This window comes from Littorina saxatilis, linkage group LG3, assembly GCF_037325665.1.
Source record: "Littorina saxatilis isolate snail1 linkage group LG3, US_GU_Lsax_2.0, whole genome shotgun sequence".
Taxonomy (NCBI): domain Eukaryota; kingdom Metazoa; phylum Mollusca; class Gastropoda; order Littorinimorpha; family Littorinidae; genus Littorina; species Littorina saxatilis.
Window position 1 is genome coordinate 63,168,833 of NC_090247.1, and position 25,151 is coordinate 63,193,983.

Genomic DNA, 25,151 nt, shown 5'->3' on the forward strand with positions numbered 1-25,151 from the left:
CAGTAAATACACCCGCGAAAGATAGCTCGCTTGAAACTGTCTTACATATCAATTCCTTTGTAATTTAAAAATTACACAACACCATGAAAAATCATTATCGACGATCGCGAGTCTGCTTATATCAATAACACATTACGAAAAGCTCTAATAACAATCAAGATTACTCACTATGTAGCAGAAATAGAAGTTAGTTTCGGTTAGAAATAGTTATTTTTTCATCGTGGGATTTCCCCATGTTTCTTTACTTATCATTTGTATTGCATGTACCGTATCCTGCTACTCATCGACTAAAAGAAAAAATCTTTTTTATAGAATGACAGGTGTCGTATCCCAAACGCGCGGTGTGAGTGTGCTTGTGATTTTGTGAGATTGTTTGTTTGTTTGTAAGTAAATCTGTATATGTTTTCATTTGTTTGTAAAGTTTATTCCTCTGAACCTCGCATCTTGAACTGTATGGTATTCTAGATGAAAATCAAGCTTTCTATATCATTTTTCGAATCAAAGAAAGTTAACTTTCGTGTCAACTGCAAAATGGGTAAACTGTGCGAGTGATGAGTCATTTTCATTGGAAATACAGCAATGACTCAAATTATTCATAAATACGTCAATCGCTACATATTAAAGAAAGAAAGAAAGAAAGAAAGAAAGAAAGAAAGAAAGAAAGAAAGACATATATGAATAAATCAATACATACAAGAAGAAATAATGAATTAATGAATACATTGATAAATGTCAGAACAACAATCAAATAAATCAATGAGTAGATCTATCAATACAAATACAATTGAACATATCAATTCAGCAATCCATTAACCAATCCATCAATCAAACAGTCAATCAACACAAGCAATGCAATCGAAAAAACAATTAATCAATCAATCAATCAATCAATCAATCAATCAATCAATCTATCATTCAATCAATCTATCAATCAATCAATATACAAATTAAAAAACAAATAATCAGAACAAACAGATAGTTATAAAGGAAGACAAAAAAAAACCACAAACACATATTTCAATGCCTATACCCTTGACCTACGTTCGTGTTAAAGATATATTTTGCTGAGGATTTTCAATATTTTGGATTGCTGAGTAGTGTACGTTGTACTCGTTACACTCTATGTATTTCCTGTTTGATCATTATCACTTATTTTCAATGAGATATCAATGGTGTTCGTGTTAGTGTTGTGTGCTCCCGTTTCCGAACTATTAAATTAATTGTCGAGTCATAGTTGTAAGAAAAGGTGCGGTCGTGGATTAAATGAATAGATAAATAAATAAAAATAGAAATAAATAAATACAGAAACAAATTAGAACAGAAATACAGATGAAAAAAAACAAACAAGGAATACATAACTAAAACAATCAATGAGTTAATGTATATATTGATCAGCTGAATAAAGGCATGAATAAATGAATACATAAAAAATTAGATAAAGAAATAAAGTAATACAGCAAGTAATACTATAAAAGAGCATTGCACCAAGAAGAAAACAAAATAGCCACAAGGGTGCATAACTCAGACATATTTGTTTTCCTTTCCGATATATTTTGATTACGATTACCAATGTTAGGATGGTTGAGTAGTACTGTACTGATTCAACACTATGTGTTTCCTGTGTGATTACTATGCAACACCTTGCGATGGAATAACAACAATGTGCGTACAAGTGTTCTGTGTTCACTTTGCAGTACTGTTGAGTCATAGTTATATGCACAGCTGACGTTTACAAATTATTTCCGTATTGCAATGTTTAGTTTCGAACGACAGCAACAACAAACAAGTCGCGTAAGGCAAAAATACAACATTTAGTCAAGCTCAGTCGAACTCACAGAATGAAATTGAACGCATTGCATTTTTTTCAGCAAGACCGTACACTTGTAGCATCGTCTGTCCACCGCTCGTGGCAGAGGCAGTGAAATTAACAATACAGAAAAGCGCGGTAGCGGTTGCGCTGAAAAGGATAGCCCGCTTTTCTATTTCTTTATTCTTTTTAACTCTCTGAACGTGTTTTTAATCCAAACATATCATATATATATGTTTTTGGAATCAGGAACGGACAAGGAATAAGATGAAATTGTTTTTAGGCCAAAAAAATAGGTCTGTTTACGGTAACATAGGCCAGAAAAATAGGGTCGGTAGGTCGGGATTTTTTTTTTCTTTTTTTTTTTTCTCCAAAAAACCATATTTTTACGTTATTTTGCAAAAAAACCAAGATTTTTTTAAATGTTTTTCCCCCAAATGCCCAAAAAAAGTCTAGGGTCGCGCGAAAAAAATAGGGTCGGTCGGGTTACCGTAAACAGACTATTTTTTTTTGTGGCCTTAAATCGATTTCGGAAATGTAATTTTAATCATATTTTTATATTTTTAATTTTTCAGAGCTTGTTTTTAATCCGAATATAACATAATTATATGTTTTTGGAATCAGAAAATAATGAAGAATACGCTAAACGTAATTTTGGATCGTTTTATAAAAAAATAATTTTAATTACAATTTTCAAATTTTTAATGACCAAAGTCATTAATTAAATGTTAAGCCTCCAAGGTGAAATGCAATACCAAAGTCCGGCCTTTGTCGAAGATTGCTTTGCCAAAATTTCAATAAATTTTATTGAAAAATGAGGGTGTGACACTACCGCCTCGACTTTTACAAAATGCCGGATATGACGTCATCAAAGACATTTATCGCAAAAATGAAAAAAATCATCTGGGGATATCATGCCCAGAAACTCTCATGTAAAATTTCATAAAGATCGGTCCAGTAGTTTACTCTGAATCGCTCTACACACACACACACAGACACACACACACAGACACACATACACCACGACCCTCGTTTCGATTCCCCCTCTTGACTAAATGTAAAAACCAAGAACAAGAACAACATCAACAAGAACAAAAACAACAACAACGACGACGACAACGACGACGACAACAACAACAACAACAACAACAACAGCAACAACAACAACAACAACAACAACAACAACAACAACAACAACAACAACAACAACAACAACAACAACAACAACAACAACAACAACAACAACACCTCAACCACCACCAATACCAACAGTACAGTACAAAAGAAAAGTTCAAATGAAGGAGCTACGAACACAATAAAACTAAGTAACTAAGTCTCGTTCAACTGTTCAAAGGAAATATTATGTTGCATATCTATAGCTCCATTTTGTCCCCTTCATTTTTTTATATTTTTTATTTTTGTATATGACAGGTAGGTCCGTTTGGTGGTTGTTGATTTTGGTTGTTTAAATTTAATTTTGTTTGGCTTTTGTTTTTTGTTTGGTTTGGTTTGGTCTGCTCGTTCACAGAAAAGTGCCCAGCCCTGCATAGCTGACTTGAACCGCATAGCACATAGTGAGCCATTCTATAAGGTCAGCAGTTACTCTCTCAGTGTCAATTCGTCTTTGCCTGTGCAATAGAGGGCATAGTTTATCACCGTCTCCTGTATTTGTGCTCGTCACGGACTAACAATGAAGGAGTCGTTTGCGTGGAATCTTCATCTTCTTATTCTTTGTTAATGGGCTGAAACTTCCACGTTCACTCGTGTTTTTGCACGAGTCGGGTTTTCCGTGTAGGGCCGTTTTACTCCGCCATACGCCGCTTTCGGGGATAAGGCACTACCAGCAGGTCTGCACATAAGTTGACCTGGGATATCGGACAAATCTCCACTCTTAACCCACCAGGCGGCCTCGGCCAGGATTTGAACTCACGACCTTCCGATTAAGAGGACGATGTCTTATCCACCAGGCCAATGCGCCCGTCTTTCGTGGAATCGAATAGGATCCAAGTCTGGATAAATGACTGGTTCCCCATTTTTATTTCTCAACAATACATTCTTCATTCCAAGTTCTCAAAAATAGCAGGAACGTTCGTGGCCGTTAAATATACACGTATACGAGTGTCTCCTAAGGGGTTGCATGAGCACCTTTCCGGAAGTGATCTGGTATAACGTCATGAGCAAAATTGGACTAGGTTTTCTTATCCCGCTTTCGATAGGTATCTCGATTTGAAAACGGAGTCGAGTGACCTCATCATGGTCTGTTTATTTTAAAGGTACAGTCCTTCCCGTTTAAACAATCTGACTCACCATCTGCAATCTCATCAGCCTTAGCTGCCTTTTACTGGGTTCGAACCCCGGCCGGGTCATACCTAAGACTTTAAAATTGGCAATCTAGTGGCTGCTCCGCCTGGCGTCTGGCATTATGGGGTTAGTGCTAGGACTGGTTGGTCCGGTGTCAGAATAATGTGACTGGGTGAGACACGAAGCCTGTGCTGCGACTTCTGTCTTGTGTGTGGCGCACGTTATATGTCAAAGCAGCACCGCCCTGATATGGCCCTTCGTGGTCGGCTGGGCGTTAAGCAAACAAACAAACAAACTTGAACAGACACCAATAATATAGGCTAGGACTTCTGTCCTGGGAAAATGTGTCCGCTCTTTTCCATTTCCTTTTACACCGGTTTGAAATAAATGTGTTCCCCCTTCATGTATTTGTATTTTGTTGTCGATGAATGGAATGTCCGTTTGGTGGTTATTGGTTTTGACTAAATGTTTTAACATAGATGGGGAATCGAGACGAGGGTCGTGGTGTATGTGTGTGTGTGTGTGAGTGTGTGTGTGTGTGTGTGTGTGTGTGTGTGTGTGTGTGTGTGTGTGTGTGTGTGTGTGTGTGTGTGTGTGTGTGTGTGTGTATTTCAGCTTGGAGGCTTAGAAATTGATTAATGATTTTGGTCATTACAAATCTGATAATTGTAATTAAAATTGTTTTTTTATAAAACGATATCATCTCATGCTCACTCTCCATTATTTTCTGATTCCAAAAACATACAAGTATGTTATTTTTGGATTTAAAACAAGCTCTGAAAATTAAAGATATGAAAATTATGATTAAAATTAAATTTCCGAAATCTATTTAAAAACAATGTCATCTTATTCCTTGTCAGTTCCAGAAAGTTAAAAAGAATAGAGATACAGAAAAGCGTGCTATCCTGCTCAGCGCAACCACTACCGCGCTATTCTGGCTTGTCAATGTCACTGCCTTTGTCACGAGCGGTGGACTGACGATGCTACTAGTATACGGTCTTGGCGAAAAAATACAGTGAGTTCAGTTTCATTCTGCGAGTTCGACAGCTTGACTAAATGTTGTATTTTCTTGTTGTTTGTGTTCTAGGTTTGGTTTGGTTTGGTTTGGTTTGCTCGTTCACAAAATAAAAGTGCCCAGCCCTGCATAGCCGACTGAACCTATAGCACACAGTGAGCCATTCTATGAGGTCAGCATTTACCCTGTCAATGTCAATCTTTACTGGTGCGAAAGAGGGCATTGTTTATCACCATCTCCTGTATGTGTGCCCGTCGCGTACTACCCGTGAAGAATTAAGTCATTTTCGTGGAATCGAATTAGGCAAGTGTTGACAAATGACTGGTTCCCCATTTTTATTTCTCAACAATACATCCTTCATTCCGAATTCTCAAAAATAACTTGTTTCACGGGACGTTCGTGACCGTTAAGTATATAACGTGTGTCTCCTGTGGGGTTGAGTGAGCACACATTTCCGGAAGTGATCTGGTATAACGTCATGAGCAAAAATGGACTAGGTATTATTATCCCGCTTTTGATAGGTATCTCGATTTGAAAACGGAGTCGAGTGACCTCATCATGGTCTGTTTATTATAAAGGTACAGGCCTTCCCGTTTAAACAATTTGACTCACCATCTCCAATCTGACTAGCCTTTTATATAGGATAAAACCACCCCTCCACGTGAACACATAGGTTACCAACAATCAGTAGGTGCTCTGTAAGCAGAGCAAGAATAGTTTGCTGAAATATGTTTTTATGTTATATGAAGTCTTATATCGCGCGCGTATCTCCAGACTCGGACTCAAGGCGCAGGGATCTATTTATGCCGTGTGAGATGGAATTTTTTACACAATACATCACGCATTCACATCGACCAGCAGATCGCAGCCATTTCGGCGCATATCCTACTTTTTACGGCCTATTATTCCAAGTCACACGGGTATTTTGGTGGACATTTTTTTTTATCTATGCCTATACAATTTTGCCAGGAAAGACCCTTTTGTCAATCGTGGGATCTTTAACGTGCACACCCCAATGTAGTGTACACGAAGGGACCTCGGTTTTTCGTCTCATCCGAAAGACTAGCACTTGAACCCACCACCAAGGTTACGAAAGGGGGGAGAAAATTGCTAACGCCCTGACCCAGGGTCGAACTCGCAACCTCTCGCTTCCGAGCGCAAGTGCGTTACCACTCGGCCACCCAGTCCCGGACACTTGTGATTTTGGATGGAATGAATTTATCAAGCTATTCTCATTATGCACATGAAGATGTGAGGATTTTGATTGTTGTTATGTGTTCAAGTGAAGGAATGTTCTTATTCCATGTTTGAGCCCGAACAGATCTGGCAAGGTGAGCGGAAGTCTTCCGTTAGAGAGGAATGTGCCTTTAACTCTTGTCAAGTAAAGTTCAGCTTAGTTCAGTTCTGTTCCAAGAATATGTACTAGTTTGTTCAAGTATATGCGAATTATTGTGTCTGTTCCTCCTATATGTTTGATATTAACAGGTTAATTTTGTGTGGTTGCTTAGGACGCACTAATGACGCACACACACACACACACACACACACACACACACACACACACACACACACACACACACACACACACACGCTCGCACACACACACACACACACACACACACACACACACACACACACAGTGTCTCCATGTTTTCTGCATGTAAAAAATGCGTATTAAAATAATGCTCCTCAACTAAGCATGGTATAACCCTGTCACTGACCCTGTCACGTTATAGAAACTGTATATGCTGCGATATATTCTCTCTTTGTTTATGTATCACACGGACAGATTTTTAATGTCACAGACTCTCCAGTTAGGATACCCCTAAAATTGGTTCAAAAAACGTGCAGGCAGACAGATCGACAGACAGGCAGACAGACAGATGGAAAACGTTTGACACAGACAGAGAGACAGACAGACAGACAGACGAACAGACAGGCAGACAGACAGATGGAAAACGTTTGACACAGACAGAGAGACAGACAGACAGACAGACGAACAGACAGACAGACACAGTTTGACTCAGACTCTGGTGGGTTGGAGCATTGGTTTTTATTTCAATGGAATGCTGATGAAACCGTGAACACATTCTGAGCTTAACAATTATATTAATATAGTATTTCACGTCCGCCAAAACATTAACAAAAACACAAGTAGTATCTTGAACAAAAGGAATGTATCTATTCAATTATATTAATTTACGTGTTGTTGTTGTTGTTGAAATACACAGATGCAATTCAGCACTATCTCACACCCCTTGACCGCCACAATACGTATCAGGTACGTACTTAGCTATACACACACACAAAACGACAATACTCTGACAAGGGAAACTACCACATTCTTTGCCCTTTGAATTTCCACAAAGCGATTGTGTCCCCTGGAGACTATATTTCTCAGTTTTGATGTAATTGTCATTGCTGGTATATAATGATATTTTGTTGAGATTTGTAACTAAATACTTCCGGTAGTGAAGGAGATGCACACTTGTTTTAGATATAAACGTGTTGTACTTTTTTTTTTTTTACATCAGCCAAACCATTTTTTTTGTTGTAAAGCAGATTATGTCTCTTTTTCCTCATCCTTCGCGTCAAATACAACGGACAATCTTTTAGTATTTTCACTCACCGAAACATAGTGCATGTGTAATTCATCAGTTCTAACATGTATCTATTCCGGTTTAAAATACATCTACATTTAGCAAAAAGTTTATTCTTAAGTGGTAGTCAATCAAAGGCTGTAATTCTTAATTACCATTCCAATTCTTGTGATTTAGTTGAACAAAAGTAATGAAAAAACCCATCGGAACGGTTTCATAAAAGAATGCTTTGGAAACAACATAAACCTCTGAATGTACATTGCATTCCATAACCATTCCTTCAGTGAATACAAAAATAAAATACATATTTGTTTTTTGTGTGTTTTTGATGCATTCACTAACAGTGAAAACAGCCATGGAAGAAAATACGCGAGCGTATTTGGGCACACACACAGACCCACACATATAAAGATACAGACACAAGCAGACAGACACAGACACAATGGCACACACGAACGGATACACTGACACGCATTGCCACAGACGCACGCAAGCACACACACACACACACACACACACACACACACACACACACACACACACACACCGCACACACACACAGACACACACAAACACCACACACACACACACCACACACACACACACACACACGTACACACACACACACGTACACACACACACACACGTACACACACACACACACACACGCACGCACACACACACACACACACACACACACACACACACACACACACACACACGCAATGTGCCATGCGTAAATACACGACAACTATTTGCAACAGTTCCCAGATATCATCTCTGACGTTACAAATAGATGCATTGCTTGGCGTTAAGCATGCTTATTTTCTGAGAAAGTTAAAGTTCAAAAAGGTCCCATAACCCAACAAACAAGTACTACGATACAAGTCCACACAGAAGACAATAACCCTCATGGTCCATTCATCAATTTTTCAAAACAATCTCTGTTGCTGCAGTCACTTCTTCGCAAACGGCTGAAGCCTCATATTAATTGGACGAAGACCACTTCACGAAGCTTTGGTACGTTTTGGTAAAAAGACTTCGCGAAGTCCACTCCGGGTTCAATTAACCCTTTCGCTGCCAATCAAAACTTCCTGACTGCCAGGGAATATTGGAGTTCGGGGTGTAATAATTCACAAAAAATTCTAGCTCCAAACTGGCAGTAGGTAGGAAAGTAAAACCTATGTTATTTTTAAAGAAAATTCAACCAAGAATCTGTTTTTAGTATCTAATCATGGAAATAATGCACAAGTGCAGGACGGGTATACCCGTTCTAAGGCAGTCAAGGGGTTAACAGTCTTGACACACGCACTTAATTAGACTGCTTTTCTGACACTGCTCCACCTGCCAACTTCGCGTTTGATACTGAAAATGTTTCCTTAAGAAGGACTCTGCATTGACTGAGTTTAACACAAACATGTTTTGGGACTTGTTGTTCTTAGAGATGATCTATCATCTCCCCCTGCACCCACCCTCCCCCATTCCTCACCAGCCTCACTCCACTTTCCCGCTCTCCGTTTCTGCGTACCAACAGCTGCCGCGATGGTAAAGAATGTGTAAGTTTCTTTAAACATTTTTACAAATCTCTTCCATACACTCAACCTCGCCAAGCTTTAACACCAACTACCCACCCCCCTATCTGCGATCATTGACATTGACCTTCGACAAAGGTCAAACATTTACGGACCTCTGTTACCTCGATCACCTCTCCTTAACAACACGATTTCTCATCCCCAAACAGTTATGAACACTGAAGGCGACCTTGACCCTCGACAAAGGTCAAAGTAGACTATCTTACAACCTCACCTCTCCTCAACAACATATTGTTCTTTACCTCCAACCATAAACACTCAAGGTGACCATGACCCTCGACAAAAATCAAAACCTTCGAAACCTCATAACTTCACATCTCCTTAACACCACACTCCCGGTCATAAACACTCAAAGTGACCTTGACCCTTCGATAAAAGTCAAAATCTTAGAAGCCTGGCAACCACACCTCTCCTTAATATCACACTCTTTCCCATCCCCATCCTCCGGTCATGAACACTCAAGGTGACCTTGACCGTCGGCGAGGGTCAAAGTCCTAGGGTCCTAAGGACCTCCCGGAAGTTGTCCCTGAGCTCAGGCAGATATTTATCCTTGATGGTGGTGTCCTTGACCCAGTTTTCGCAGCGCATGCCGAAGTCCCGGATGCAGTCGCGGTAGTGGTGGAGGTAAGCGAGGTTTGGGTCGTACTGCTTGGGCAGCCAGTGTTCCTCGTACTGCTTGCTGATGTGGTGGATACCCACCTCGAACACTCGTCTCGGGGCCACCATCACCTTGGTGCGAATCTGCAATAAATCATGAAATCAGAATTATTCTTTAAAGTGGTATTGCCCGTAAAATGTGTACACCAAACAGAAATTAGATGAGAACCAACATGTCGAGGACCAAAAGGTCGAGGCACAAAAGGTAGAGGACATTTGGTCGATGGTCAAAACTTCGGGGGTGACAACAGAGAGAGACAGAAACAGAGAGACAAAAAGAAACACAGACAAAAAGACAGAGAAACAGAAAGAGACAGACAGAGAAAGACAGACAGAGAGGCAGTCAGACAGACAGAAAGAGACACACACAGACAGACAGGCAGACAGACAGACACACATACAGATATAGAGTGATAGAGTGAGAGGGGGGGGGGGAGAGACAGAGAGAGGGGGGGGGGGAGAGACAGAGAGAGGCAGAGACAATGACAGAGAGGGACAAAGACATAGACAGAGATACAGACAGACACAGAGAATGACGGAGCCAGTCATACCGACCAACAAAGACAGCTAGCCAGCCACCGAAACAACCAAGCAGCAACACAGGGTGCAGAAGCTCAAAGCAGACGACGCTGTCCTCCACACTTAACTACCAACAAAGACAGCCAACCAGCTAGACCGACCAACGAAGACAGCCAACCAGCTAGACCGACCAACGAAGACAATTATCAGCCACCCAAACAACCACCCAGCAAAACGGGGTGCAGTAGCTCAGAGCAGACGACACAGGCCTCAACACTTACCCTGCTGAGCATAGCGGGCCTGGCGGTCAGTGCGACGCTCTGCAGGTCCTCGGGAAAGTGTCCCTCGGTCACTCCAGGGTCGTAGAAGGCTGACTTGAAGGCGTAGCCACACGTGTCGTTGGGAAGGACGGGCGGGAACAGCTCACCTAAAGACCTAAAACGAGTTGAAATAATGATGGAATGCTGTTAAAATGATTAACATTACAGCAGTGATACAACAGAGAGCCCCACCACCACAACTAACATCACCACAACCACCGACCAACCACTTTCATGCACACAAGCAAACACAATAACAAAAAACAACAACAACATTGTAACCGTATTGTTTTCAACCGCTAATAGATCAAATAAGATAACGAACAACTTCTCAATTCAAACCAGAGTAAATGAGTGCAAACACAGCACGTTCATGTCGTCTGGGATCACTGAGACCAATTAGAACTCATCTACTTTATGTAGTGTGTTCCCCTCTATAGTGTCCTACATCCTTTTAAGTAAGATACACACATACGTTCAGTGTGGACATGATGAGCTTGACCTACAGATAATTAGATTTTAAGAAAAGTAACTAAAGGGACGCTATCTAGTTTAGGTCCGGCTTGAACCAGCCTGAATAGCGCCCCTTGATTCTTCATGTCTCCGCAAGCTATTCGTTGCAGTTTACAACACAGCACCAAATGTGAGAGACCGATTTGTCGAGTGAGTTCTTTCGTCCCACGATGGGCGGGGTTGGAGGGGGAGGGGAGATGCGGATGAGACGGAATCTATCTTGCCTTATAGTACTTATAAGATTATAAGGCAGGAGAGTTTAGTTGAAAGAGCACTTGACTTGTGATCCATATTGTGACCCTCCACCACGAAATGAGTCGCATGTCACCTCGCGCGGTTCTGTGCTAGGCTTAATATAAGTCCGGGGAGTGTCTGGTAACAGTGTGAGGGTCACCTTAGTCACAGGCTTATAACTCAAACAGTTTTCGCTCTTTTCTAAAACGGGTTTCACCACTGGATAGAGCATAGAAACCTCTTTAGGAAAATGTAAAAATATGAAAATCATGCAAAGGTGACATGCGACTCATTCCGTGGTGGAGGGTCACATTATGTCACGGGTTCGAATTCGGGCCGGGACGGACACGGGTCAGTCTTATGTGAAGACTCGAAAACGGTATTCATGTCCCACCCCCGTGTCACCATGGTGGCACGTCAAAGACCTCAGGCATTAGTTCATACGTGCAATCGCCTGCTTACGCCTAAACACGCAAATACATGGGTAGCGCGACTCTTGTTGCTGCTAGCTTTCCACTGTGAGGAAGCAACCCGAATTTCCTAGAAATGGGACACAATAATATAGTTATGGCAATGGAAACATAACCCAAAACCCAGCCCCCACCCACGCCGTGTCAAGAATCTGTGACGAAGAGGAATGTACAATGACCAATTCTGAAGTGTTCTGACAGTGACCTGCCAGACCCCGGAACAAAACACAGCGAAACAAAGTATCGTCAAGACCTACTTGATGCCCTGAGCGTGGGGGACGATCAGCTCATCGATGTCGTGGAATGCAGTGTATGCGGACACTGCCATGGACCGGTAGAGACAGTCGTTGTTGGTGACCAGCTGACCGTGGTACCAGATCTTGGCGGTGTCCATCGTCTTGGGCAGTCGCCATGGCAACAGCGTGACCCAACCCTGCGAGAGAAAAGAGAAAGTAATATGGTGCAGGTCTGTTATCCTGTGAAAGGCGTTGTGGTGTGGTTGGCTGATTTGAATCATAAACGCAATGTTTCAATACCAAACAAAAACTCGTACACACACACACACACGCACACACACGCACACACACACACACACACACACACACACACACACACGCACACGCACACACACACACACACACACACACACACACACACACAATCACACCCCTCCGCGATTGATAACCAAGTGGACAAATGTATGAGAAAGACTAGGACTGCGACGTAGCAGGAAGGGATGTACTGTAAAACATTCAGAAAAATAATCTAAAGAAAATCTCACCCTATCCTGGTAGAAGCGTAGCACCCGTTTAATGACAGAAGACATCTGGAAGTCGTAGAAGAAGACTTGGTGCACTCCAAGGAGTCTAGTCAGCTCCAGGAACTCGATCAGCCGCTTGGCCAACACAGACCCAAACAACGGGGACACGCACACACTGAAGTTGTACTTGAACCGATGCTTTTCTATGGATACCTGTATACAATAACAGGAAGGCAGAACGATAGGCTTTGATTCACTGTTTTAGAAATAAAGATCAAGCCAACACAAATTGTTTTAAACGTGACTACTGACGTTTGGTTAAAGCCTCACATTATTTTGGCAAAGTCTACTTCACGAAACTGGCTGCACGCAGCTTTAAGACTGGCTGCACGCAGCTTTAAGACTGGCTGTTTTGGTAAACAGACTTCGCGAAGTCGACTTCGGGCTGAGTTAAGGACAGCTTTACGAATTGTACACATATACGGGTATATGTGTCTCAGATACCTGCATGACCGGCACGGTTGGCCTAGTGGTAAGGCGTCCGCCCCGTGATCGGGAGGTCGTGGCTTCGAACCCCGGCCGGGTCATACCTAAGACTTTAAAATTGGCAATCTAGTGGCTGCTCCGCCTGGCGTCTGGCATTATGGGGTTAGTGCTAGGACTGGTTGGTCCGGTATCAGAATAATGTGACTGGGTGAGACATGAAGCCTGTGCTGCGACTTCTGTCTTGTGTGTGGCGCACGTTAAATGTCAAAGCAGCACCGCCCTAATATGGCCCTTCGTGGTCGGCTGGGCGTTAAGCAAGCAAAACAAACAAACAAACAAATCAGATACCTGCATAAAACAAGAAGGCGCAACAATCAAAATGAAATAACAGTTGGCTGTTGTTTTCATATTCATTAATGTATTTAAACTTTATGAATATAATAACATAAATAAACTAACCTGGCCGTTCCTGACTTGTTCGGGAGTAACGTGCTGAACAGGCAGGGGGACCTTGACAGCGGCACTGTGGTTGAGGGATAGAGACAGATTGTACGCGCTCCTTGCGACTACTAAAGGCACGGGGCAAGAGTAGATGAAGCCCAAATATCTCTTCTTGTGGTTCTCACAAAGCTGCAATAGAAAGAAAGTCATGCTGGATTTTTTATTAAAAAGACACCAGCTGTAGGCACTATTTGCAAGTTTTTAAGGGACTGTGCAGGAGTAACACACACAGACCCACGCACACACGAACGCACAGACACACCAACATAAATACAAACACACACGCGCGCGCTCACGCTCGCACGAACACAAACTCACGCACACACACACGCACGCAGCCACTTCCACACACACACACACAATATATATATACACACACACCCTCATACACACACACACACACACACACACACACACACACACACACACACACACACACACACACACACACACATATCTACGGAGACAAACGGTATCTTCGCCGTCGACAATTCATTTGGTCAAATATTGACTGAATCAAACCGGGAAAACTAAGAAGGGAAAAACACAGAGGAAAATGCATTCACTGCATGCAAGTAAATGTTTATTTCTTTAATCTTTGGTCCTGCATTGGTAACAGTTGTCGATATGATCTCAAACTTTTGGCGTTCTGCACATTCGATACTTCTGTGCACTGAAAAAGGCAATTTTGACGTGTCTGCATTACTATCTAATTCAATATCGCAAACAATAGTCTTGGAGAATGCAGAGGGAAGGGTGTATCTGCACCCAAAAATGATTACGAAATGAAGTTAAGTTGCTGATTATTCAATAAAATCAAGTTGATTTGGCATCTGCCGTCAAGTGTTCGTATTTGATTGTCTTTGTATACGCCTCTAGCTCAACAGTGGTCACAAACAGGCACATGAATGTCACTTTTAAGCACACACATGAGAAGACTAGTCATTATGTTTTCAATGTTTTTTTGTGCTTTTTCCTGTCATTTGCATTTGCATTGTAATTACCCCGAATGTAAGCTTGAAATTAGTTTTGCCTTTTCCTGAGTAACCATAAAGCATTGAAAAGCATAGCGTTCAAAACGTAACTGCAAAGGTGTCTCACCTCGTACTGAGCAGCGTCAACGGTGAAGGAGGAAGCGAAATCGGAAGAATGAAAATGGCACAGCGCTCTTCGGTTTTCCTTTGAAGCACTCAGTATCATAATCACACGAACAAAAGGCTGAAACATTTAAACAAGTAAGACATCAGACTTTAATACAATCATGTACAGTAAGCTTACACTAGGAATGTTATAGCATGGGGTTACATACGTTCAATACATCTACATAATAATCATAGAATGAAATGTCCATTAAATATATGCCAGTTTATTTAAATGCACATTTTAACCGTGCATCAGTCACTGTGTTAAACAGGTTGTGCGTTCTGAGAGTGTCTGCATAAAACGTAAACAATATAATAACTCGCTCACGTGTACGCCTGCACAGACTGAAGCGAGCAAGCAGTCTATAAGCAGCTTTTCCCAGGTCTTATGTTGATTGTGAAATCGAAATTGCTATCGGTGTTTGTCTTTACTTTTATCGTTGTTGTTGCTGTTTGCGTCGCTGTTATTATTGTCCTGTTTTTGTGTGATAATATGTCATGTCGATGCATAATCAATGCATCTGATTGCACTCGTAAAAAAACAATAAACAAATAACATCGAAGCTGCCAACTCAGTACAGTGAAGTTGTGTTTTCTGTTTCTTTAGTGAAACTTGAGTCGACTCAGTCAGAAACAACTGTACACAACAAAAAACATTAAATCACGATACCGAGTACATACATCACTACCCAAAGTACAATAAAATAATGCATTTGAATGATCATTCATTTTCCATTCAGTAACTTACCTTGTTGGCCGTTCTATCATCGTGGTAAGCGGCGTAAGCAGCCACGCCTTCTCCGATCTTGACCAATGAGCTGTTGGTATAATCCTCTTCCGGCTGCGGAGCCCCACCCTCTGCTTCAGCTCCACCAATCACACGCGCTCTGTCGCCCTGGTCACGCCCATTATTATTATGATTTCCGTACACCATAATCCCATCTGGGTGTAAGGGAAACGCCACGGGTCTGCCATTGCCTTGCTGTCGGATGAACCTCTCCTGTTGTCTTCTTGGCTGCGTCCATCGTGCGTTGTCATTGCGACCTTAGTTCAGACAGAATTGCATACAAGAATTATCGTTCTGAATGTGATTAATTTAAGCCGGTTCTTGGTCAGATATTTAAAACTATTTAATGTTTAACTTAACCGCAGGTCGGTCACCTGAAAAGGGACACAGAGGCATTTAAGGAAACTGCCCAGGGGTCAATATGTAGTCAAGTGACATGCGGCATGGCATGGGTATCCAGATCAATTACTTGTTGAAACAAGCTGACATGTCAGTATTTTCATGACCGTGAAAGCCGAGCTATCAAGGATAGCGAGGTTTAAACAAAACACTGACACACAATTAGAGACATGAGAGCCTCAAAAACATAAACCAGCAACATTTTTTTCTTTCATTTTTCCTTTTTTCGTTACTTTATTGTCCCATCGCTGGGAAATTCGGGTCGCTTCCTCCCAGTGGAAAGCTAGCAGCAACGGAGTCGCGCTACCCAGGTGTCTGCGTGTTTAGGTGTATTCAGCCACCTGCACTTATGGCAGAATGACCAAGGTCTTTTACGTGCCATTGTGATGACACGGGGGTGGGACATGGCTTCCGTCTCTGGGTCTGCACATAAAGTTGACCCGTGTCCGTCCCGGCCCGAATTCGAACCTGCGACCTTTCGATCACAAGTCCAGTGCTCTACCAACTGAGCTACCGGGCCCCCAGGGACAAGAACAGCCAATACCCCAACCATACCAACACGTATCACCACCACTGCCCCCGAATGAATCATAAACAAGAATAAAGAGGTGATATATCTCAAACTCTTTCAGCTGTTGGTCAACAATATTGACGTGACACCTAAATAATCTTCCTTCACCTAGTGTGCATTAAACAAACAGTCCTACTCGGAACAACCCTCTCTCTTCGGCTGTCTCTTTACCTTAAAGGGATAAATATCAACGAAAAAAGGCCCTCAGATCGCTCTCAACTTTATAACTATTTTTGTTTCCAGCACCAGAGAGAAGCAGCGCCTAGAAGCTCATTCACTAACTTTGATTTAATCAATCACCATATTTGTGGTGCGTTTTTGAACAAATCGTGTCGCGTGCGTCTAGATTACGGGAAGGTGGATTCCCCAGATTTTTCAAATCAGGCTAATTCGCCGGAAACTCATTTAAACGGGACAACTCAATAGTATTCCGTTAAAGTCCTTTCATTTGTTCAAGGTCATGAAATGAAGCTGGTAATAAATAATTATAAATAAGGTCATGTACTTCTTTAACCTTCGCCGGTCGCCATGGGTCCGTGTGGACCCAGAAGGGTGTTTAATTGCAAATATTTCTTAAACCAGTTGGAATCTGTTAATGAGCTTTTAAGAATGCTTCAGACACATAAAAAGCTCTTATGTCCTAAAAAAATCATTACATTTCAGTGAGAAGTAATCAAAAAACCAAAGGTCAAATTTAGACTACACACGGAAGACATCGTGGGGCCGTGCGGGCCCATGTTTTTCAAACTGAAGGACCTTACATAAAAACTAGGGAGAGAAGTCACAAACCTTCAGGTATTGGCTCTAAACATCATTTCCTACGATCTGTTTAATTTTGGAGTTAATAAACAAGTCGCGTGGAGCGAAATTAATGCATAACAATGTGGGTCCACACGGCCACACGACGTCTACAGATTGGTATTCACGTTTTTCCTTTTTTGAGAAGCTTTAGTCCGCACGGTAATAATTAAATTAATAATTTAATTCAATTACTAACCACGGCGTCTACGGAAGGGGATGCACGTTTTTGCTTCTTTGGAAAGCATGGGTCTACGGAAGGGTATGCATACTTTTCCATCTTTGAGAAGCATGGGTCCGCACGGCCCCGCGATGTATTCCGTGTGTAGTCGATAACCCGGTCGGGCGAAGGTTAAATCGTGTTATATATAAGTAAGCTAGAGCTCTGTCAAAAAACTAAATAATACACAAAAACACCCTACCTTGTTCAAAATAAACCACGGGCAGTCTATCTTGCTGCTGTTTGTCTTGTCCCTCTAACATGTTCTGTCCTCGTTCTCGCTGCCACACTTCTCGCCGGTCTCTCATCTCTCGCAGTTCGTCCAACGGTGGACGTTGGTTTCCCTGCTGCAACTGAATAATCTTGGGTTCATTTTCATCCCCTCGTCGGTCTCGTTCATTGTTCCTCTCGTGTTGTTGTTGTTGTTGTTGTTGTTGTTGTTGTTGTTGTTGTTGTTGTGCTTTGGCGCGCGCCACCCCCTCCTCTGCCAGCATCTGCTTAACATTTGATATCTGCTTTTCCAACTTGGTCATCCCGACCTCTAGTGTTTTAAGTTGTCGTTTCAGATCAAGTGGTCCCAGTTGCTGAAATGAAAATAGTGTAGGATGAGAATCTGTGGGGTATTAATTTGTAAAAAGTGAGGACCAATCGGCTAGTTACACGAACAAACAAAACAACTTCGCAAAGTAAACCCCTCTCTCTCTCTCTCTCTCTCTCTCTCTCTCTCTCTCTCTCTCTCTCTCTCTCTCTCTCTCTCTCTCTCTCTCTCGCTCGCTCGCTCGCTCGCTCTCTCTCTCTCTCTCTCTCTCTCTCTCTCTCTCTCTCTCTCGCTCGCTCTCTCTCTCCCTCTCTCTCTCTCTCTTGAGATGTGCTCATCTCCATGAAAAGGGCCCAAGGCCTACTCATTAAAACATTCAGACTTCAGACTTCAGACTTCTCTCTCTCACTCTCTCTCTCTCACTCTCTCTTTCTCACTCTCTCTCTCACTCTCTCACTCTCTCTACCTCTCAGTCTCTCTCCTTCTCTCTCTCTCTTCCCTCTCTCTCTCTCTCTATCTCTCTCTCTCTCTCTCTCTCTCTCTCTCTCTCTCTCTCTCTCTCTCTCATACACTCCCATCCCCTCTCTTAACTGTATCGTCCGTCCCTCTTAGCCCCTACTTTCTCTGTAATCATATTAGAAATAACTCATAATGACAACCTACATTTATGAAAAAAAGATCGAATTGAAACCACATTGTTTGCTCACCGGTACTATGGCAAGGCTGTCGTTAATAGTGGTGACCATGCGGGGCATTGCTGGGCCCTGTAGGTAAACTCTTCCGTTCATGTAGTCGTCGTTGGTGATGGCGACGTCATCGGAGGGGTCCAGCTGACGATGAAAGAGGAGAAGGGCGATGACGTAGACGATGCATAGCAAGGCAACGACCCGTGACCATCTCCTCATTCTCCACGCCTCACTGGAGACAAAACGTAACAAAGGGGTTGGAATTGTGTGGATGAATCGAAGTACATGGTGACCCCCAAAAAAGAGTACCCAAACAAAACGTCATAAATTGAACAAAAATAAAGCAATGTTCATACAAGTAGCCTCTGCATGATTTGCACAGAAAATGTTAGCGTTCTAGCTTGTCTTTCAGGAAAGTTATGCTCATTCTACAGAACATGCTCCAAATGGCCTCCGCGCCGCTGCAAGCAAACTTGAACTCGCCGCGCAAAGTTATCAATCACCCGCACACACTCCTGTTGCGAGATTCCGCGAATGGTTGTTGTGATGGCTCTCTTGAGTTCTGTGATTTTCTGTGCGCTGTTCCTGTAGACGTTGTCTTTCAGGAACCCCCAAAGATAGAAATCTGGCGGATTTAAATCCGGGGGAGGCCATTTGGAGCATGTTCTGTAGAATGAGCATAACTTTCCTGAAAGACAAGCTAGAACGCTAAAATGTTCTGTGCAAATCATGCAGAGGCTACTTGTGTGTGTAAATAAATTGTATGAAGATTGCTTTATTTTTGTTCAATGTATGACGTTTTGTTTGGGTACTCTTTTTTTGGGTCACCCTGTACAAGGTGGAAGAATTGAAGGAAAGAGGGAAGTAAGGTACAGTGAAATCTGCGTTCAAGATCCCCCGAATAAAACTTCCCCCTGTTGAGGCCTTCATTTCTTTCTCACATTTTCTGTTCTAAACCCTTCATATTTACCAATTCAATACCTCCTCCATTTTAAGACTAACTCTACTTAAAAAACAGAAGTTTTCACATTGCTGGCGGTCCCTTAAAAAAGGGTAGAACTGTAAAAAGCAGTCTTGAAAACAATTAAATGACAACATCACAAAATATGTTAATCTACGCAATAACTTACAGTTCTAACAAACACACTGACAAATACACGTTCAAGTCACCATGCCGGTTGCACATTTGTCTCGTGTGCAAACAACCCACGATCAAGTCACCAGGATGCACATTTTGTCATGCGCAAGCAACGTACATATAATATAATTATACCTAAAACCAAAATGACTCGTCAATGATAAAGTTCGCTCAACCAAACAAAAAAGCAGACCGATAAGGGACAAAAACAATTCCAGCTGCTGTGTTAATCAACAGATGTGTGAATCCGAAGCAACTGTATTTCATCATCCTTCCACTTGACGCGAACAATGATGTACGACCAGGGTTTGTCTTGTTCAGAGTGGTATTTCGCTGGTAATAACTTAATTCCGCAACTGACACCTTCGTCAATCCGCCAAATCACTTGGGCAGGAACATATGTGACCCTCCACCACGGGATGAGTCGCATGTTACCTTTGCATGCTTTTCATATTTTACATTTTCCTAAAGAGTGTTTTATGCTCTATCCAGTGGTGAACACCGTTTTAGAAAAGAGCGAAAACTGTTCGAGTTATAAGCCTGTGACTAAGATGACCCTCACACTGTTGTTACCACAGTCTCCCCGGACTTATATTAAGCCTAGCGCAGAACCGCGCGAGGTGACATGCGACTCATTCCGTGGTGGAGGGTCACATATAGCAAGTTGACAGATTTGTGATTTTTGGTACGAAGGATGGTGTAGACTATATCCGCGGCAGAGCCTAGCCAGGTATGTCACAAAGTCACGTGATCGTTTACGTAGGAAGGATATTATCATTAAACTTCCTCCCGCTTCCTTTTTCATGAAAAAGGCAAAAGGCTTATCTAGCCTACAAGCAGTACATATGTGACCCTCCACCACGGATTGAGTCGCATGTCACCTTTCATATTTTTTACATTTTTCTAACGAGTTTGTTATGCTCTATCCAGTGGTGAAAACCGTTTTTGAAAAGAGCGAACACTGTTTGAGTTATAAGCCTGTGACTAAGGTGACCCTCACACTGTTACCAGACACTCCCCGGACTTATATTGAGCCTAGCGCAGAACTGCGCGAGATGACATGTGACTCATTTCGTGGTGGAGGGTCACATACGGCAGTCATATGAACGATCCATGCTCTGACAAAAACTACATTCAGACTTCTTTCTTTATTGAAAACAAATTGAAGTTTGTATACATGTCTGTATGTCTGTATGTGTGTCTGTCTGCCTGTCGGTCTGCCTGTCGGTCTGTCTGTCTGTCTGTCTGTCTGCCTGTCGGTATGCCTGTCGGTCTGGCTGGCTGACTGGCTGTCTGTCTGTCTGTCTGTCGGTCTGTCGGTCGGTCGGTCGGTCTGTCGGTCTGTCTGTCTGTCTGTCTGTCTGTCTGTCTGTCTGTCTGTCTGTCTGTCTGTCGGTCGGTCTGTGTGTCTGTGTGTCTGTCTGTCTGTCTCTACTCTGTAAATGCACCGCCTGCTACACAGCTCGTAGCTGTAATAACAAATGCCAACGAACATAAAAAAGGAAGCAGGAACATATTGCTATGATTAACAAATAAAAAAGGCATAACACTTATTAAAAGTAACAGCTAATACAGTCAAATAAAGATTCAGACACAATCGCAGACACACACAAGCAAGCACGCACGCACGCTTGCACGCACACACACACACACACACACACACACACACACACACACACATACACACACACATACACACACACATACACACACACACCCACACACACACACATACACACACACCCACACACACACACACACAAACACGCACACACACACACACAAACACAAACTGATGGCAAATCCAATATGCGTCGACAACCTTGGCATCTCGGAAATTACTCGTTAACAAAAACAAAACAAAAGCACAATCGTTTTATTGCATCGTTACTATGACAACCGCTTCCGATAAGAAAGAAGGGTTAAAAGGACACAAAAACGAGAAAAAAAGCCATTCAAAACTTCCAGTGTACTCTCATAAGCCCCCCCCCCCTCTAAGTCCCCTCCAACCAAGCAGCCCCCCCCCCACCCTCCACACCAAAAAATATAGAAATTGTCCAAGGAGGTACACAGTGTGATTTGGGGTTCACCATAGTGACACAAGACATACCAGGCATTATACCTTAAACTGAGTGTTTGAACATTATCCCCCGTGTAAACGCTGTGTTAAGGTAGTCTTTACAGACAGCAATTTTCCATATATCCCGTCTTTAACTTTGGTTCGGTTTTTATTTTTAGCCCATGACAGCAGTGCCATTTGCTAAGGATTGCTAGGTTCTTTTTCCTTTACATGTTTTTAATACTGCGACCACCAAGCCACGAACACACCCCCCCCCTCCACCCCCACTCCCTGTGTGTTGTAGTTTTACCCTTGTCTATGTGATGCAATGTAATGTAAAGCCTAAACATGTAAAAAAAAAAAAAAAAAAAAAAAAAAAAAAAAAAAAAAGAGAGACTACAAAAAAAAAATTAAAAATAAAAAGAATTGCTAGGTCTGTCAAACAAGCTTCGTCTGCTAGACGTACGGGTTACAGACAACGTTGAAAAGAAGTTGGTTTAAACACAATTGCATTGAAATACATGACATGCTATTTCCCGGCCCCATGAGGTTGTCATTTGCAAGGTTGGCAGTTGTAGGCAGAAAGGGTCGATTTTGAACCCAACAATGACCAGCCGTGTGAAATATTAATCTCATTTTTTTGCCCGTGGATTTTACATCGCCGAACGTGGGGATCAAACCCAAGCCGATAGCGACAACTGGTTTTGAAGCCAGAGCGGTTATGGCTGAACTATTCAATTAAGAAGTTATTGTGACTGTTAATGGTATATGAAATTATGTTGTATATTTATGCTCTCTCTCTCTCTCTCTCTCTCTCTCTCTCTCTCTCTCTCTCTCTCTCTCTCTCTCTCTCTCTCTCTCTCTCTCTCTCTCTCTCTCTTTATATTCTTTGTCCATTCTATTGTCGTGTCCTGTCTCCAGTATACCTTTGTTGTTTGTCAAATATGTATAGTTTATAAATATATATAAATATGTATGCATATTTTGTTTGTTCCTTGTTTGTTTTGGTTTAAAGAAATATTTGTCGAAGCCTCGTCGCAAGATATTGTAATCCATATGATAAATTCTCCTGTTAGGATCACCACCATAAGCTTGAGCTTGTTGTTGATCCTTAACATGTTTTGTGTTGAATTATCTATGAATTGTTGAATAAACACTGTTTAAACCAACTATGTCTCGCCCGGGATGTCAGCACCCGTTCCATTATTGTATAGTGTAAATTAAAGAAACATGTATCTCCAACCAATACGGATCGGTCCATGTTTCAACTATCTGTTGAATAAGAGCATCTTTCTACTTGCACAGTTTTTAAAAATCAACAGCTAGACAGATTTCTGTGCAGATTGGGAAAAAAAATTGCATAAATTGTTTGGGAAAATTAATTTCGCAGATTGATATTGGATTCAAGCTATAGTGAATACTCCTCAACCATAAAAAACCGGACGAACATAATGTGATTTACACAGGACGATGTGTATCTTTAAATCGGTATTGTCCGCGTTAAAGTGCTCAGGGCGTACCAAAATAAAACAAGGCTTAAAAATTGGGTCTGATAAAAATGAAGAACGGTTGTGTGACTGTTTGTTTGTTTGTTTGTTTGTTTGCTTAACGCCCAGCCGACCACGAAGGGCCATATCAGGGCGGTTGTGTGACTGTTAATGCTCTTTTGTGCTGAAGGACATTCATAAACGGACGTTTACGAACACATCAGAACGAAAGGAAAAAAAAAGAAAGAAAGAAAGAAACTGAAAAAGAAAGAAGCAGAATAAGAAATAAAGAAAAGAAAATAGAATTAAAAAAACAGAATAAAGACAGCCGAGAAAGAAAAGGGAAAGAAAGACATAAACAAATTACATTTAAACGTCAACATTACTAGCCAGCCATCTAATTCCTACAAATTCGAAAAATAGCTTCCCACTCCAAACTGCGAACAAAAAAAAGTATATCAACCAATGTTGGAAATACGCCACAACAAACTGCCAGACCAGAGGAAATAGATTAGTTACAACGTACACTTGCTTGCAACACGACAAAAAGTATTATCTAACCAGAAGAAATAGTTCCCATGTCAACTGTGACGAGACGAACACAATCATAATGTACCTTTCTAGAAAACCACAGAAAGAATAACCACATCAGCATACAAACTTCAAGACCAGAAGAAACAGTTCCCATACCAACAAAATTGCAACAAGAAGAGCGAAAAGCAAAATCTACCTTTGTGCACCAAAACCGAATAAACATATCAACGTTGAAACTCCCAAACCAAAAGAAATAAACCCGGTGTAACACGAAATTTTTACTCCACGAAAAATGTACTCCGGAGTAAAAATTTCGTACGAAATTCTTACTCCGAGTACAAATTTCGTACGAGAAAGGAACTCCCCAAGGCACGAAAAAATTACTCCCTCCACGAAATTTTTACTCCCAATTTTTTTCACTTCCAGTAAAAATCTCGTACGCGAAAATAGGATGCGGGCGAAGGGATGATGCCAATAAGTGATCTCGCACACACGAATGTCGCGCTACCCTCCGTCCACCCCTTCCACCACAAAGACTAACAGGGGACAAGGGAGTAAAAATGTCGTACACCTGGCATGGGAAGTTAAATTGCTTGTGTTGGGGTGAAGTAATTTATTCGTTATTTATTCGTCAGGGGAGTAACATTTTTGAACGAAATGTTTACTCGGAACTCACCTGTCTTGGGGAGTAATTTTCTCGTGAAATGGGGGAGTGCTTTTTTCGTAAAGGGAGTAACTTTTTCGTACGAAATGTTTACTCCGGAGTAAAAATCTCGTGGGAGTAATTTTCTCGTGTTACACCGGCGTCATCTAACGTGGAGCAATCCGAAGGTACGCGCGCAGGGAGACACAAAGTGTTCGTAGTAAAAAGGCAAAATGTCAAGCGCGCGGCAAAGACACAGGGCAATGTTTCGAGATAGGCTATTTGCCGGTGACTTGGCCCTGAATCTTAGGATTGACACGCGTTCGCTCTCCCTGTTGGAGCCAAGACGGAAAGGGCAACGCGTGAAAGGTTAT

The 25,151-nt window shown here is 41.9% G+C and overlaps 1 protein-coding gene across 1 annotated transcript in view; it reads right to left on the reverse strand.

Annotated features, from left to right (window-relative positions):
* Positions 1-7,161: 7,161 nt before the first annotated feature.
* The window catches only part of LOC138962911 (beta-1,4-galactosyltransferase galt-1-like), a gene marked incomplete in the record, with an annotated part of 132,778 nt that continues 114,788 nt past the window's right edge, over positions 7,162-25,151 (reverse strand). Inside the window, 9 exon segments of the mRNA XM_070334871.1 lie at positions 7,162-10,056; positions 10,773-10,926; positions 12,286-12,461; positions 12,810-13,001; positions 13,734-13,904; positions 14,877-14,993; positions 15,666-15,961; positions 17,895-18,276; positions 18,938-19,148. Of these exon segments, the coding sequence (XP_070190972.1) occupies positions 9,802-10,056; positions 10,773-10,926; positions 12,286-12,461; positions 12,810-13,001; positions 13,734-13,904; positions 14,877-14,993; positions 15,666-15,961; positions 17,895-18,276; positions 18,938-19,135 (1,941 nt within the window).